Here is a 14,216-nt window from a genome sequence, read left to right as displayed (position 1 = left end):
CAAACATTCGTTAGTTTGAGCCAATAAAATTATGATTACTTGAAATTAACCAAATACATATTTCAAAACTAACTACCATTAATAAATAATCGATATCGGCTGTGTCGATCTTTTTCACATTGCGTCGATAACCAGCCATCTGGCAACACTGGTGCAATAATAAAAATATATATATTAAACAAAATAAAATGAGCTCAAACCACCGTCCTCTGGACGATTCGGATATCCTCCTAATACAAACCATCCGCGATACGCCGTCGCTGTACGATCCCCAGCTGCCCTCCTTCCGGCTGTCGCAGCGCAAGGAGGAGGACTGGGCTAAAGTAGCGGATTTCCTAAACATCACTATTTCAGACGCTCGGCGACGGTGGACGTGTCTGCGGGATCGCTATTCGCGGGAGCTCAAGCAGAAGCGCCTGCATCCGTCCGGCGAGTTTGGCCACAATGACTTCTTCCGGAAGATGGATTTCTTGCGAGACTTTGTGCGCAAGAGGCGCGAGCGCCGTGGACGCGAACGGGATCGCGATCAAAAGCCAACCGGGTGGATGAAGGTTGAGTTACAGCGTCGGAGTCGCATCCGACTGCCCCTGGACCCAGACACATTGATTGAGGAGCATGGCTCGAACGCTTACGAAGAGGGCGATGAGCAACACGAGTATGACGCCAAGCTGGAGTCTCATACCACGCAGTCCGAGACGTATTCGGTGCTCGTGGAGGCGGATGATGGCCAGGAGCCCGAACAGGAGAGCTTTGCTGAATTCCTGGGCGATACGGAGTGCGAGCAGAAGGTCAAGGTGGTCACAATTCATCCGGAATCCGCTGCTCCAAAGATGACGGACGCACCCGAACCTGTGGAGTCTAACCAGTCGGATCTAAACTACTTGGTCTGTATGCCGCCCAGTGTGAGTCAGGAGCGAGAGCATTCCGCCCCAGAATTAACCAATCCTCCGGCCGTCATCCCTCAAAAGACCTCCGAAACGGAGGACGACTTCTTTTGCAAATCGATCGCCGCCTATTTACGTCAATTGTCGCGCGTGCACAAGATCAAGGCCAAGGTGGAGATGTACCAGATTCTAGAGAAGTACATACTGCTCGAGGAGAGCGGAGCGGGGTCGGGTACGGGCGGATCGAGCTAAGCAGGTTACATACAATATGTACATAGGTTTTAACATAGTTTTTTAATGCAGTACAAATATACAAAGTGACGAAAACCTTTTGAGCTTAATCTAACTATGTGCTTAGGAAGAGATGGAGTCTTAGCAGAAGTCCTCGTTGATTATGTTGGCATCTACGGCCAAGCCTCGTTCCTTCAGTGCCTTGGATACCAGTCGGTGTTTCTCCTGTCGCTGCTCCTGTTCCCTACGCTGGGCGTCCAGGATTTCGTCGACGGATACCTCTTTGAGTGGCAGTTTCTGCTCCTTCTCGCGGTCCTTTTAAGACAATTTAGAAGGTCTTAATCAGTCATGTTAAAGAATCGAGATTAGCATACAATTTCACCCAGTAGCACCACATTCTCGCCGCGAATGATAAAGACTCCGCGGGGAATGTCGCCGTACTCGTTGCCCACATGTATCCGCTCGATGGTGCGTTGCAGCACCAGGTTGGCGAACTGGTCCACAGATCGCAGGTATCCAATCAGAGTCCGCCCGTCTCTCAAAAGGACCATAAGTTTCTCTGTAAGAGCCGAGTTTCAGCGACTGTGCCTTTGCGCTTATACGGATTCACTTACTGTCAACCTCTTCCAGGAGGTGAGCCGTGCCCGCCAGCGGATTCAAGTCGTCCATGGTTGTAAAGGATGTAGTTCTTAGATAAATAAATAAATTGAAGTAACTAAACTTTGGTCCAAACTAAAGTGTGACCCTCCCTTGACCGTTTAAAAATACTATAGGGCTGCAGAGAAAACACTGAAACCACGCTGAACGAAAACTCAAAAATGTTGCTTACTGTAGTTGATTTTTCCGTTTTTAAATGCATTAAATTAAGAATGAATTTATAAATTATAAATAAATGAAATAGAACTGCTAAAAACAGGGCCTGGACTGTTAGCATACAATTAATTATATGGTTTGTGGACCAGTGTATTTTCAGTGGTATATTCCGGTATATATTTGGGAGACCGGTAAATTTTAGCGGTCTGGTCGACCGGTCACGCTTGTTTTGAAACAATAAGGATTGCAGATTATCCCGAAATAGGCGAAAAATGAAGTAAGTGGCAGGACGGGATGAATGAAAGTACCCCACTAACAACCCAATCCACAGGCTCAGCGTGGACGGCCTGCTGGTGTACTTTCCGTACGAGTACATCTACCCGGAACAGTATGCCTACATGCTGGAACTTAAGCGGAGCCTGGACGCCAAGGGCCACTGCCTGTTGGAGATGCCCTCGGGAACGGGTAAGACGGCCACCCTGCTCTCGCTGATCGTGGCGTACATGGTGGAGCATCCGGAGACGGTGCGGAAGTTGATCTACTGCTCGCGTACTGTTCCGGAGATCGAAAAGGTCATCGCCGAGCTGCAGAACCTGATGGTTTACTACGAGCGGCAATGCCCCAATCCACCACCCCTTACCGGTCTGGTGCTCAGTTCAAGGAAGAACATGTGCATCCATCCGGAGGTCAGCAAGGAGCGCGAGGGCAAAGCTGTGGACGGCAAATGCTATGGACTCACGGCCAGCTACATTCGTGAACGGCACGAGATGGACGCCGAGACACCTATTTGTAAGGATACTTGATACCCGCGCTTAACTATCATTTAAACTGCTGACTTGTAGGCCAGTACTTCGAGGGGTTTAGCATGGAGGGTAAGGAGTCCACATTGCCGGTCGGCGTCTACAGCATCGATGATCTCAAGGAATACGGGCGGTCACGCAACTGGTGTCCCTACTTTTTGGCTCGTTATGCTGTGAGTTTTGGGATATTGAAACATCGTAGCTAACTTAAAATCTTACAAAATTCACTAAATCCTATACTCTACCAGATTGCCCATGCTCACATTGTGGTATACAGTTACCACTATCTATTAGATCCGAAGATTGCCCAGGTGGTATCGAAGGAAATGAGCCGCGAGTCCTGTGTAGTTTTTGATGAGGCGCACAACATCGACAATGTTTGCATCGATTCGATGAGTGTGAAGATCAACAGACGCACCGTGGAGCGAAGCACGAATGCCTTGAACCAGCTAACCAAACTGGTACAGGAGTAAGTTGTCCTGGACAATGGACTAGTCTGGTTTTATTAATGTTCTCAATGTATAGCATTCGCGAAGAGGACACAAATCGCCTGAACGAGGAGTATCAGCGCATGGTTCAGGGCCTGAAGGATGCCAGTGTTCAACGCGACACTGACATGATCCTGGCCAATCCGGTCCTGCCAAACGATGTCCTAACCGAGGTGGTGCCCGGAAACATTAGGAACGCCGACCATTTCCTTAGCTTTTTGCGTCGATTCATTGAGTATATAAAGACGAGACTGCGCGTTCATCATGTCGTCCAGGAGTCGCCTGCGGGCTTCCTTAAGGATATTTCCTCAAAGATTTGTATAGAGCGAAAGCCTCTGCGCTTCTGCGCTGAGCGCTTGTCCAGTCTGCTGCGTACGCTTGAGATCAGTGATTTGACCGAGTATGGAGCCCTTACATTGGTGGGTATTCAATTTCGATGAACCTCCATAACGATATTAATGTTTTACTCATTTTTAGATTACACACTTCGCTACCCTGGTGTCCACCTACACAAAGGGCTTCACAATTATTATAGAACCCTTCGACGATAAAACGCCAACCGTTTCAAATCCCATTTTGCACTTCAGTTGCCTAGACTCTTCCATTGCCATGGCTCCGGTATTTTCGAGATTTCAAACTGTGGTAATCACCTCTGGCACATTGTCACCCATGGACATGTACCCGAAGATACTCGATTTCGATCCAGTGGTCATGAGCAGCTTTACCATGACACTGGCACGTCCATGTCTCCTTCCTATGGTAGTTATTATTTATTCCACCAATCAGACAAAGCAATTATTTGAGTCTTCTTCCTAAACAGATTGTATCGAAGGGCAACGACCAGGTGACCATTTCTTCCAAGTTTGAGACGCGTGAAGACACCGCAGTCATCCGAAACTATGGCCAGCTGTTGGTGGAGGTGGCAAAGACAGTACCCGACGGTATTGTATGCTTCTTCACCTCCTACTTGTACTTGGAGTCTGTGGTGGCCTCCTGGTATGATCAGGGAATCGTCGACACTCTGCTTCGGTACAAGCTTCTATTCATTGAGACTCAGGACAATGCCGAGACGAGCTACGCCCTGATGAACTATGTTAAGGTGAGATATATGCTTTCAATTCTTAAAAAACCACGATAGGATTGCTATGGCTTCTTACCAAGTGTGCTTGACACAGCAGCCTCGCTCTAATTATGATCCGCGCCCTTGGTGGTTGGATCATGTTGATTCCACCAGTACGCAGGGCTCTCCACTATTTCTTACAGCACTTGACAAGTCGAATGAGCATTTGAATATAAACTATAGAACTATTTAATGAACTAGAGTATAATTATAAAGCATATGCAAAAGTCTTACCGCAATGATGTTCCCATTTTGTGGTTATTAAATGTTATGTTTGCTCACAATACGATATATATTTCACCCGCTTAAAGAATAGGGTATACACAGATTGCTTGCAAAGTTGACTAACCCCTATCAACCCTCTCATTTCGACTTGTAGGCTTGCGATTGTGGTCGTGGAGCAGTGCTGTTGGCTGTGGCTCGTGGCAAGGTCTCCGAGGGTGTGGATTTCGACCATCATTATGGTCGCGCGGTGCTCATGTTCGGCATCCCCTATGTGTATACGCAGTCGCGGATTCTGAAGGCCCGGTTGGACTACCTGCGGGATCAGTTTCAGATACGTGAGAACGACTTCTTGACCTTCGACGCCATGCGTCATGCGGCACAGTGCGTGGGCCGTGCACTGCGCGGCAAGACGGACTACGGCATCATGATCTTCGCGGACAAGCGCTTCTCGCGCCACGACAAGAGGTCGCGTCTGCCCAAGTGGATCCAAGAGCACTTGGTGGACAGCTTCTGCAACCTGAGCACGGAGGAGGCCGTGCAGCTGGCCCGCCGTTGGCTTAGGCGTATGGCGCAACCGTTCACCCGGGAGGACCAGCTGGGCATCTCGCTGCTGACCCTGGCCCAGCTCGAGAACATGGAACAGGAGAAGCTGGAGCGGCAGGCTCAGGGTAAACAGGGCGTTGGCGGCGAGGTGCAGGAGCTGTGAGATGTGGAAGGTGCTCCGCCAACCGGCTCTTTGTCGACTGCCTTCCGGGAATAACTCAAACGCTGAGACGTCAGCTAATGACATTGAATGCCATTAAATGCGGATCACATCGGCAATGCTGGAAAATTTAAAAGTAAAATTTGTTTTTTGGCTGCCATGCAAATCGGACGTAAATGTTCAATTAATGGCTAATTAATATTATTTATAATTTCGCGGGCATGACTAACTGGCCGCTCAAGGCGGCGAAAGGGCGCAAGCGCGGCGCGAGTTTTGCTCTTGCAGCTGTATTCGTATCTATACCTGTGATTGTATCCGGATTAGTTAAGCTGCAAATTTAGAACTAAGTGGTCTGCACTTGTTGCTGTTGTGATCGTGAAGTACACTAGCGAACACGACCAGCTGACAAAATGTAAAATAAAGTATGAATTGTATAATACTATAAAAATTACCAAGTCTTTTAGTTAACATCCATTATATTGCAGTCGAAAGAATCGATATCTAACGCGTACAAGATTGGGATAAGGATTATAAAAATATATAAAATATGATTTAATGACATTACTGATACAAATAGAGTAACTTTGTTAATTGGTATTTATTATAGTGACCCATGGTTGCATGCAATCGAAAAGCATGTTATTCATAATAGATCATGATGCGTCTTCCTGGCTGAATTCCCGCAGTAATTCAATTTCAGAGGCTCGCAATCGGGCTCCAAATGAACCGCGATGACCGAACAAATTTCTGGCATGCATGATTTAGCCTGAAAATGGAATTGTTGTTGCAAATCGAACGCTATCATCGCCTCATAATTGCCAACGACCCGTTTACGATGCAGTCGCAGCGGGGTTATCAAAGCGAAATTATTGCACCGGGGTCCAATGCCAGGCGCCAACGTTTTCTTTATGACCGTGTTTTCTTGTTATCATTTTTTTTTTGTGTTCCTAATTGTTATATTTTGGAAATGTTTACTCTGCCACAGGTTATACCAAAAGCATATATACCAAATATATATCCAAATGCTTTGACCGCCAAACATGTAACCAAATTCCGTTTCGATTTCCTGGAGTCCTCGGACCACCCAGCAGTTGAGCTTAAACGGGAGCGGAGAGCCAAAAGCTCCAAAGCCCCCACAGCCGCAGCCACCGCAGCCGCCGGAGAGCAATTACAGTTAACGAAAAAATGATAAAACTGCCGAGCGGTATGGGGCTCTCGCGCGCTCTCCCTCTCGCGGCAGAACTTTCGATTTTTCATAATAAAAAGGTTACAACTAAATCTCAGGCGGTTTAGTCGGCAGATAAATTCGGAGCGAGCGCGCCAAATACAAAAATCCGCAACGCGATTCAAGCCCCAAACTAAAGACCATAGTTGCAACAGTTCCGAGCCCGTGTCCTCGCAGAGTCCACCAACTAATTATCCAACTAATCTCCCAACTAATCACCAACACCAATCGAACATGAAGCCCCAGACCAGCGAGCAAAATGGCAGCGGCCAGAATGGCGAGGGTGCCGCGGATGCCGTGGCCGTAGCCACGATTCCCACGGGCGAAGCTTCCGCCGCCACCTCCGGCACCGATCTTACGGTCTCCAAAAACAGCCAGCAGCTGAAACTGGAAATGCTCAACATGGAGCTGGCCAGCAATGGAAGCGGTGAGTTCTCCGGAAGAAGGCAGCAATCGGGTGGATCGGAAACTCTTCCTGATCTCAGAAACATGCGTACTTGTATGTGCATAGTGGGTTTGTGTTGATAAAGTTAAAATAGACCTTAAATAGACCTATGTATGTGTAGAAGTTTGATTCCTGGTTATAGTATTATCATAACGCTATGGTCGTGCCTTTCATATGAGCATATGAGTTCTGTCATTTAAGTGACTTTTTGATATAGCAGTGTGATTTATATTCTAAACATTCTCTCTCTACGAGAAAGTCCCATTATATGATTAATATTCCTCAAGTGCAGTGGCTAGCATCTATCTATTTCGAAGTTCTTGGACTTTGGGTGATTCACTTAATTATTATTAATAGGAAAATAGTTAGTAACCTTTGCTGATGGAGATCAGAAAGGGATTTATACGAAAGCCTACTAGAATAGAAAGTGGTAGAATAGAATTTCTGTTATCCTCCTATTTCTTCGGAATTGCTGCACTTACTGTTGAAGAATTCAAAGCTAACCCTTGGTAGCCAGTAAACTCGATCTAGTTTCCGGGTAATACAACCCCTTGAACTGGCTAACAGCGCCGCAATGCATCAATGCAATCTTGCTGCGATATTGCATCACACATTGGCTAGTTGGGTAGCGATTGAAATGCAATCAGATGCGCATAATGCGAAGATTCCGATTTCCGGCGATGCTGGGCCGCATAAATCCGAGTACATAAACCGCAGAGATCCGAGAGATACGATTTCTGCCCCATATGCAAACCACACGCAGTGCCGGATATCGAGAGTGACTCTTGTTGTGTTCACACCAACAAAATGAGAGCTACTAGCTCTGGCACTGACTGGGCTTATTGACATTGACATTGAAAGATTTGCTCGGTACTTGGCACTTGGCTGAACGGATTGGATTGGATCGGCAGATTCAACGAGAGCTACCTATGTATGTGGAGCTCTGGAACTCTGGGCCATGAGCAAAAGACAAAGGCAGAGCCAGAGGCAGAGGCAAAGACATAAACCCCTTTGGCTTGTGATCCGGTATTTGATTTGGTTTGATTTGATTTGGCCAAAACGTAGGGTGGTTGGATGAGGGGAGGGTACACAGACCTGAACTACTTTTGTGAAGGTTAAAAAAGTGTTTAATTGCGAGTACGGCGCTCCAAACGGTTTCGATTCGTGGGCCTTAGCCGCTTGCCTTTTGCCGTTTCAGTTCAGTTCAGTTCAGTTCAGTTCAGTTCAGTTCAGCTTTAGTTTCAGTTTCAGTTTCAGTTTCTTCGATTGCCCCTCAGTTTTGAGCTGGTGTCTGTCGGCGATGGTGACTAATAGGCCTGGCCGCAGTACTTCACATTTGAGCGATTGCGGTCAATAAAAAGACTGAATCAAGCTGGCTAACTGAGAGCCGAGGCGATCCAAGCTAATTGAGGCACTTAAAAAATTCTCCGTGAAAATTCTGTGAGGCGGTGGCAACCCTGCCAGCTCGGAATCCCCAATCCCCATGCCACTGAATGGGGAATGCATTCCTGATTCAGATCTGTTGCCGTAATGGGTAATTGCGGCCGGAGACAACACCTGCCCTGTGGAAAATGTTAATGATGGTTTAATTGCAATGCATGGGAATACGGGTCGACCACTCCGGAAGAAACCCATTTGCATTACACTTTTCAATATGATTTCAATTCAGCCATCCCTTAGTCACCATTTTTGAAGACTGCAAATTAGCACTAGCTAGGTATCACTGTAACCAAGTCACATAATCTATAACGATCATCTGCAGCTGTCTTTTATTTATGTAAACTAAGCCAGCCTGTGCTATTCCCAACTGATTTATTCGACCCTATCAGCGGTGGGAGGTTTTAATGTGCTTCAATCAGTGAGCTAACTGAAAACTAACTTGTGGTTTTAGAACACACCAAAATCCACTCTTCAGGACATATACATGCGAGTCTATATAAACTGTATAACCTTCAACTCCAAGCCATAAACAAGAAAGATGCTCGGTCTGCTCGCGATAAGTCCCGAAAAATTTGCATGCCATCGGTACAAATGAGATTCCGAATATATGCAGAGAATAACCAAATCTGGCCAGCTGGGGGCCAGATACTTTCAATGGAAGCCCAACAAGTTGGATGTAGGGTTTCTTCCAGAAAATAAGGACACTTCCCCATGGGGTTAATGCTTTATTGACCTGTATGTATGCCAGAAAGCTGCACCCATCCATTCCCTCACATGATGGTCTCCTCCTCCAGCATGTACTCCGTGAGATCGCCTTCGCCCGTCAGCATGGTCACCGGCACCCGGTTCATCTGGGCCACCCGCTGACTGGGCCAGACCATCACGTCGCAGCAGTTGGTCAGCACAACCACATTGGTGCTCGGTGTGCTGGTGCACATCAGGTTGCCGGCCTTCTCCTGGTCGCATTTGTTGAACTTGCGCCGGAAGCGAAACTTCACGGGCAACGAGTTGCCCATCACGGTCTCTGCATCAAAGTACGGCGGCAGGGATTTGTTGAACACCGGATTTGTGATGGCTGGCTTTGTAAGCTGATGGAAAATGGGTGGAGCAATGTATGAATCATAGAAATAGTGAGCCATAATAGGGCTGGTACCTCTTCGAGCACCACGGAGGTCTTGAGTCGTCGACAGGGATCACAGTAGTCGGACGCCAACGTGTTCTCCGGTGTTTTACTAGCACAGGGATCCGGTTTGGGTTCGGGTACATTTGATCCCTGACCGCTACCACGTGACCCAATCTCGCTGCCACTTTTACCCTTCGGCTTCATGGGATCCTGGCCACGCAATACGCACTCCTGCAGGAACTCCTCCTCGATGTCAATCAGTTTCTTGATGGCACAGTCTCGCTTTAGGAAGTTCTTAATCACCGACAGATCGCGGGGCACGGCGCCAACGACGTCGAAGTCATCGCTACGGAGTTGGAGGCGGTGCGCCATGACTTTGGTACTCCAACGTGGATGGCGGGGCGGATGGGTGGGCGGCGGTTAAAATTTGGGAGATTAGCTCGTTTCGAGTCCGACTGTTTTCCTGGAAAGTTGAAATAAACTACAACTTGACGTCTGGCCCCAAGTTGAGTGGTTCCGACGACAAAACTGAAGGATATGCAAACAATAGTTGGGAAATAAGCTGGCGCCAAGGATAAAGTGCACGTTTGGGGATAGAAGAATAATACATCCTTCTTAGTATTGCTCTATATATCAAGTTTAAACGCTGCGCCTCTCCAAAAAAGAAGCATAAGCTTGCTGATTCCTTTTAAAGTCTATTAACATCTTAGCTGTAAAAATAACCACCGTTTTAGTTAGTGAGTTCTTACATTTTGGCGCTATTTTCGTGGCTAGTGCTGTAGCTCGGGAGACTCCTGGCGGAGCAACAAGTTCGTGCGCAGTTTTGGAGTCACTGGATGCCAAACCATGGGCCTGCGCTCAGCTCGGCTTTGTTCCGCTCACCTAATCTCCGGTAAGCGCCACTCGGAGCAGAGCTTGCCCGGCGGTGGGCGGTGTTTGGGTGGTCTGTCGGCTGGAGCTTTCCGCCGCTCAAAGCTCCGCTCGAGAGGTTCTTATTGCCACCGCTGGCCACAGCAGCCACCAGAAGAGCAGAGCCACCCGAAGCGCCAGCACGCGAAGACAAAGTCCAGCTACGAAAGCGCAAAGAGACACCAGGCTAGGAAAATATAGAGGAAAAAAGTGCGACCAAAATCGAATATTGTGTGCAAGCGAGCCAGCCAGCCAGCCAGCAGTCAAATTGAGTTCCGTTCGAGTGGCAAACAAACCTGAGTAGCCGCACCGCAATGAGCTTCACCCGCCAACTGTCCGAGATGAGTGCCAGCGAGCTGAACGATGCCATCGACGACACCAACTTCCCGCAGGCCCACATCCTCTCGCGCGGTCGCAACAACAGCGTCTGCTCAACAAGTAGCACTTCGGGCACCTCTTCGCTGGCGGACAAGCCGCAGCCCCAGACGGAGGAGTCCACTGCCATTGCGGGCACGCCCGTCGAGGAGGTGGATCCTGCTCCTGCACTAGTCCCGGTGGCCGGCAATCAGAGACCCCGCCTCATCCTGAAGACCAACGGCAGCAGTCCGGATAGCGATGGTACACAACCGAAAACACCAATGACACCGCGTACATCGACAACGCCAGGTAGTGGTGGGTAGTGGTCCAGGGCCAGGTCAGGCGATCTGGAGCGATGCTGCGACCGATTCAGTTAATCAATGAACAACTAGGAAGAGCGCTAGACGAACTCTTTGTGAGCATAAACCGTACGCCTATCAGTGGGTTAGTGTTTCGGTTCAGAGGTCAGAGATGAGCCTCGGAATGGGGGATAGTACTTAGACAGCCACACACAATCGCCGAAGGGGGGCAATGCCTCCCTATCTCGAATGATAACGATACTCATCATGTTCCTATTCGTATTTCCATTTACAGGCCACGAGAAGTGCACGTTCCACCACGACCTGGAGCTGGACCATAAGCCACCGACACGAGAGGCCCTCCTCCCGGACATGGCCCGCTCGTACCGCCTGCTATTGGGCGGCCTGGGCGAGAATCCCGATCGCCAGGGACTGATCAAGACCCCGGAGCGGGCGGCCAAGGCCATGCTGTACTTCACCAAGGGCTACGACCAGAGTCTCGAGGGTAAGCACGTCTCATTTGGGGCAATTAGCACCAGGTCAGTGATCTGATTGCTCATCCTGGTTTTACCAGTGAATGGGAACTAGTTTCATGTCGATGAATCACTCGGGTACTCCACCATTTACGGGGGTTCCTCGGTCCGCTATGGTGCATTAGTCTAATTACCACTCGAGAGATAAAGCCCATGAACATAGGAGCACCCATTAGCGATTTCGGGTTTGTACAATCAAGTGGTGCCATCCAAATCCAAATATCCAAAAATGTGAAAATTAACTGGTGGAGTTTTGAGTTTTAAGTTTAACCTGCATTTCCACTTGCAGTCGCTTTTGAACTTGTCATGTAATCAATGCGAGTCGTTTGAAAAACAAAAACAAATACAAAAAAGAATTGCGAATTATATAGCTAGCAGCATACCTAACCGGTTGCCCGAGAAATCAGGTTCTACAGTTTGTCAAATAAAATCGCATGTAAATTTAAGATCAACAGCAACAGCAACGCACCATTTAAAAGCTAAATTCGTTGAACGAAAGTGAATAGCCTTCGGCATCGGCAATAGAATGGGTTGGCTTGTGTTTAACCCGAATTCAAAGAACCCAAGAAGCACGAGTCAACGTGACTTGCCAATCTGACGTTGGGGGAGCTCCCCCCACATGATGCTTGCTGGATTGTTTGTTGGATGGCTCACTGGCTGGTTGCCTCGTTGGTCAGGAAACGCACTGAAGCTTTCCGGTCTGTATATTAAGAGCGGGAAAGTGGGTGTGCGGTGCGCCTTCCATTCAGGGAATGAGGGAATCTCAAGAGCACACCGTTTAAAACGAGTGTGGCGAAAGCTCACACTCCACCAGAACCATAAGCCACCAAGTCAAGTCAAGTCAACCTCTCCCCAACCTCTCCGCCAACCGACATCACCACACACCACCCCACACCACCACACACTCACTAAGCAACCACTTCAGCACTCACAATCACAGGCGCTTGAACTTAACATTCAGTATTCAGTTATGCAGCAAATAAATCTAACACGAATTACGCGCGCCATAAATCACGAGTAGCAAAGAAAAGGCATTTGAGTAGCTTCGTGGTTGTGGGACATTGGGCGGGCATTTCAATAACGACTCCGTGGCGCAACGGTAGCGCGTCCGACTCCAGATCGGAAGGTTGCGTGTTCAAATCACGTCGGGGTCAGACAAAGATAAATCTTTTTTTGTTTACTTCCATTATTTTAAAGATGTTCTCAATGGCGCCGTGTTTGACGAGGATCATGACGAAATGGTCGTGGTCAAGGACATTGAAATGTTCTCCATGTGCGAGCATCATCTGGTGCCCTTCTACGGCAAGGTGTCCATTGGTTACTTGCCGTGCAACAAGATTCTCGGACTCAGCAAATTGGCACGGTAAGATACAATTTGTAAGAATATTTGTAAGATCATTCATATAATTTGCGATCCCATAGCATTGTGGAAATATTTTCGCGTCGCCTGCAAGTACAGGAGCGTTTGACTAAGCAGATCGCAGTGGCCGTGACTCAGGCTGTGCAACCTGCTGGAGTGGCAGTTGTCGTAGAGGGAGTGTAAGTTTTAAAATATATATATATTTTACAGAATATTATAATTGACTGAACGACTTCCCTTTTTATTCCCTTCAGCCACATGTGCATGGTGATGCGGGGCGTGCAGAAAATCAACAGCAAAACTGTTACCTCAACTATGCTGGGCGTATTCCGAGACGATCCCAAGACCCGTGAGGAATTCCTGAACTTAGTCAATAGCAAATAGAGTGGAGACTAGAGGACGATACTGAAATCCGAGACCAACTAAAACCCCTACAATATTTTTGGAGGCGCTTATATACAAACAAACAAAAATGAAACGAAACGCAACACAGGGTCCATTAGTTTATGTTTTTAGGATTGATTTCATTTAGTTAGTGCAAAGATTGCAGCCATTTTCCTTGTTGATTTGTGTAAAAATTGTTGAAAAATTTTGTTAGCAAAATACGTTTTTAGATAGACGAATGTAATGAGAAGCGAGATTCGAAGAGATCGAGATTTGAATTCCGGTGTTGGGTAGTTTTATGTTCAATTTTATATGCAGTTTTATGGCACTTGAACGATAATTTTTACAACGTATACATACGAGTAATGCATTGTGCAATAAGGGAACAACTGATAATAAATCATGGCAAATTGTTTAGGGAATTTACAATTTAAAAACAGTTCACATAAAATTAATCAACTATAGTTACGTACGTTAAACTATATAAAGATGTTCTTCGAAAGGGACCAAAGTATATTGGATGATTTTAAATGTTAAAATTCTATGCTCATTATGTATATGACGTTGCTTGTAGTGAGTCAAAGCTGCTTATTAATTATACAATAAATTATGTATTTAAACACCGTTAAAAAGGAGTTTCTAAATATATATATACATATAAAAAAAAGGTGACAAAAAATTAAGGGACCTGGATTTCCACCACATGACCCCGACGTGATTTGAACACGCAACCTTCCGATCTGGAGTCGGACGCGCTACCGTTGCGCCACGGAGTCAACTTGGAGGGAGGCTTCTATGTGACAGGAATGCCCCAACGCCAACAGGTTGTTGAGTCAAGTCTTCAGTATACATGTTAATGCTTTGTTTGATGCTTGAC

At 47.2% G+C, this 14,216-nt stretch overlaps 5 protein-coding genes and 2 non-coding genes across 10 annotated transcripts; 4 read left to right on the top strand and 3 right to left on the bottom strand.

Annotated features, from left to right (window-relative positions):
• Nucleotides 1-102: 102 nt before the first annotated feature.
• Nucleotides 103-1,197, top strand: LOC6547698. The gene has a single exon (XM_001974983.3). The coding sequence runs from the start codon at nucleotides 189-191 to the stop codon at nucleotides 1,134-1,136; it is 948 nt and encodes a 315-aa protein (XP_001975019.1). The 5' UTR covers nucleotides 103-188; the 3' UTR covers nucleotides 1,137-1,197.
• On the bottom strand, nucleotides 1,160-1,900 carry LOC6547699 (U6 snRNA-associated Sm-like protein LSm1). The gene is made up of 3 exons (XM_001974984.3): nucleotides 1,730-1,900; nucleotides 1,490-1,674; nucleotides 1,160-1,430 (listed from the first exon to the last, which is right to left on the bottom strand). Exons 1-3 carry the CDS (start codon nucleotides 1,782-1,784, stop codon nucleotides 1,257-1,259), a joined length of 414 nt encoding a protein of 137 aa, XP_001975020.1. The 5' UTR covers nucleotides 1,785-1,900; the 3' UTR covers nucleotides 1,160-1,256.
• A 187-nt stretch (nucleotides 1,901-2,087) lies between these two features.
• LOC6547700 (general transcription and DNA repair factor IIH helicase subunit XPD) lies at nucleotides 2,088-5,689 on the top strand. Its single transcript, XM_001974985.3, has 8 exons — nucleotides 2,088-2,205; nucleotides 2,260-2,717; nucleotides 2,771-2,901; nucleotides 2,977-3,197; nucleotides 3,254-3,635; nucleotides 3,694-3,975; nucleotides 4,037-4,315; nucleotides 4,716-5,689. Exons 1-8 carry the CDS (start codon nucleotides 2,201-2,203, stop codon nucleotides 5,265-5,267), a joined length of 2,310 nt encoding a protein of 769 aa, XP_001975021.1. The 5' UTR covers nucleotides 2,088-2,200; the 3' UTR covers nucleotides 5,268-5,689.
• Nucleotides 5,690-6,501: 812 nt separating this feature from the next.
• Nucleotides 6,502-13,408, top strand: LOC6547701 (GTP cyclohydrolase 1). 4 transcript variants are annotated; one of them, XM_001974986.3, is made up of 5 exons: nucleotides 6,502-6,916; nucleotides 11,358-11,567; nucleotides 12,793-12,958; nucleotides 13,018-13,134; nucleotides 13,210-13,408. In XM_001974986.3, exons 1-5 carry the CDS (start codon nucleotides 6,724-6,726, stop codon nucleotides 13,337-13,339), a joined length of 816 nt encoding a protein of 271 aa, XP_001975022.1. In that variant the 5' UTR covers nucleotides 6,502-6,723; the 3' UTR covers nucleotides 13,340-13,408. The 4 variants fall into 4 exon arrangements, with proteins under 4 accessions (XP_001975022.1, XP_015012220.1, XP_015012218.1 ...); XM_015156734.2 differs by lacking the exon at nucleotides 6,502-6,916 and adding an exon at nucleotides 10,491-11,024; XM_015156732.2 differs by lacking the exon at nucleotides 6,502-6,916 and adding an exon at nucleotides 10,491-11,072.
• Nucleotides 9,087-10,002, bottom strand: LOC6547665. Its single transcript, XM_001974987.3, has 2 exons — nucleotides 9,528-10,002; nucleotides 9,087-9,462 (listed from the first exon to the last, which is right to left on the bottom strand). The coding sequence occupies exons 1-2, from the start codon at nucleotides 9,867-9,869 to the stop codon at nucleotides 9,145-9,147; spliced, it is 660 nt and encodes a 219-aa protein (XP_001975023.1). The 5' UTR covers nucleotides 9,870-10,002; the 3' UTR covers nucleotides 9,087-9,144.
• Trnaw-cca lies at nucleotides 12,678-12,749 on the top strand. Its single transcript has one exon. It is a non-coding gene; the product is annotated as a tRNA-Trp (tRNA).
• Nucleotides 13,409-14,043: 635 nt separating the features above from the next.
• Nucleotides 14,044-14,115, bottom strand: Trnaw-cca. Its single transcript has one exon. It is a non-coding gene; the product is annotated as a tRNA-Trp (tRNA).
• Between the last annotated feature and the right edge of the window lie 101 nt (nucleotides 14,116-14,216).

Source organism: Drosophila erecta, unplaced genomic scaffold, assembly GCF_003286155.1.
Source record: "Drosophila erecta strain 14021-0224.00,06,07 unplaced genomic scaffold, DereRS2 tig00000092-arrow-pilon, whole genome shotgun sequence".
Lineage (NCBI taxonomy): Eukaryota > Metazoa > Arthropoda > Insecta > Diptera > Drosophilidae > Drosophila > Drosophila erecta.
The sequence above is the reverse complement of the archived record's forward strand: the minus strand, read 5'-3'. Positions and strand labels throughout refer to the sequence as shown.

What these genes read in the sequence shown, in the direction of transcription:
- LOC6547701 (XM_015156733.2), top strand. Translation starts at nt 10,721, where the DNA reads ATGAGCTTCACCCGCCAACTGTCCGAGATGAGTGCCAGCGAGCTGAAC. An exon ending in CTACGACCAGAGTCTCGAGG is followed by an intron (nt 11,568 to 12,792) that starts GTAAGCACGTCT and finishes ATTATTTTAAAG; the next exon opens with ATGTTCTCAATGGCGCCGTG. An exon ending in GCAGTTGTCGTAGAGGGAGT is followed by an intron (nt 13,135 to 13,209) that starts GTAAGTTTTAAA and finishes TATTCCCTTCAG; the next exon opens with CCACATGTGCATGGTGATGC.
- LOC6547665 (XM_001974987.3), bottom strand. Translation starts at nt 9,869, where the DNA reads ATGGCGCACCGCCTCCAACTCCGTAGCGATGACTTCGACGTCGTTGGC. An exon ending in CCTCCGTGGTGCTCGAAGAG is followed by an intron (nt 9,463 to 9,527) that starts GTACCAGCCCTA and finishes ATTTTCCATCAG; the next exon opens with CTTACAAAGCCAGCCATCAC.
- LOC6547699 (XM_001974984.3), bottom strand. Translation starts at nt 1,784, where the DNA reads ATGGACGACTTGAATCCGCTGGCGGGCACGGCTCACCTCCTGGAAGAG. An exon ending in CCTCCTGGAAGAGGTTGACA is followed by an intron (nt 1,675 to 1,729) that starts GTAAGTGAATCC and finishes CGGCTCTTACAG; the next exon opens with AGAAACTTATGGTCCTTTTG. An exon ending in TGGTGCTACTGGGTGAAATT is followed by an intron (nt 1,431 to 1,489) that starts GTATGCTAATCT and finishes TTGTCTTAAAAG; the next exon opens with GACCGCGAGAAGGAGCAGAA.
- LOC6547698 (XM_001974983.3), top strand. Translation starts at nt 189, where the DNA reads ATGAGCTCAAACCACCGTCCTCTGGACGATTCGGATATCCTCCTAATA.
- LOC6547700 (XM_001974985.3), top strand. An exon ending in AGTATGGAGCCCTTACATTG is followed by an intron (nt 3,636 to 3,693) that starts GTGGGTATTCAA and finishes ACTCATTTTTAG; the next exon opens with ATTACACACTTCGCTACCCT. An exon ending in GTCCATGTCTCCTTCCTATG is followed by an intron (nt 3,976 to 4,036) that starts GTAGTTATTATT and finishes CTTCCTAAACAG; the next exon opens with ATTGTATCGAAGGGCAACGA.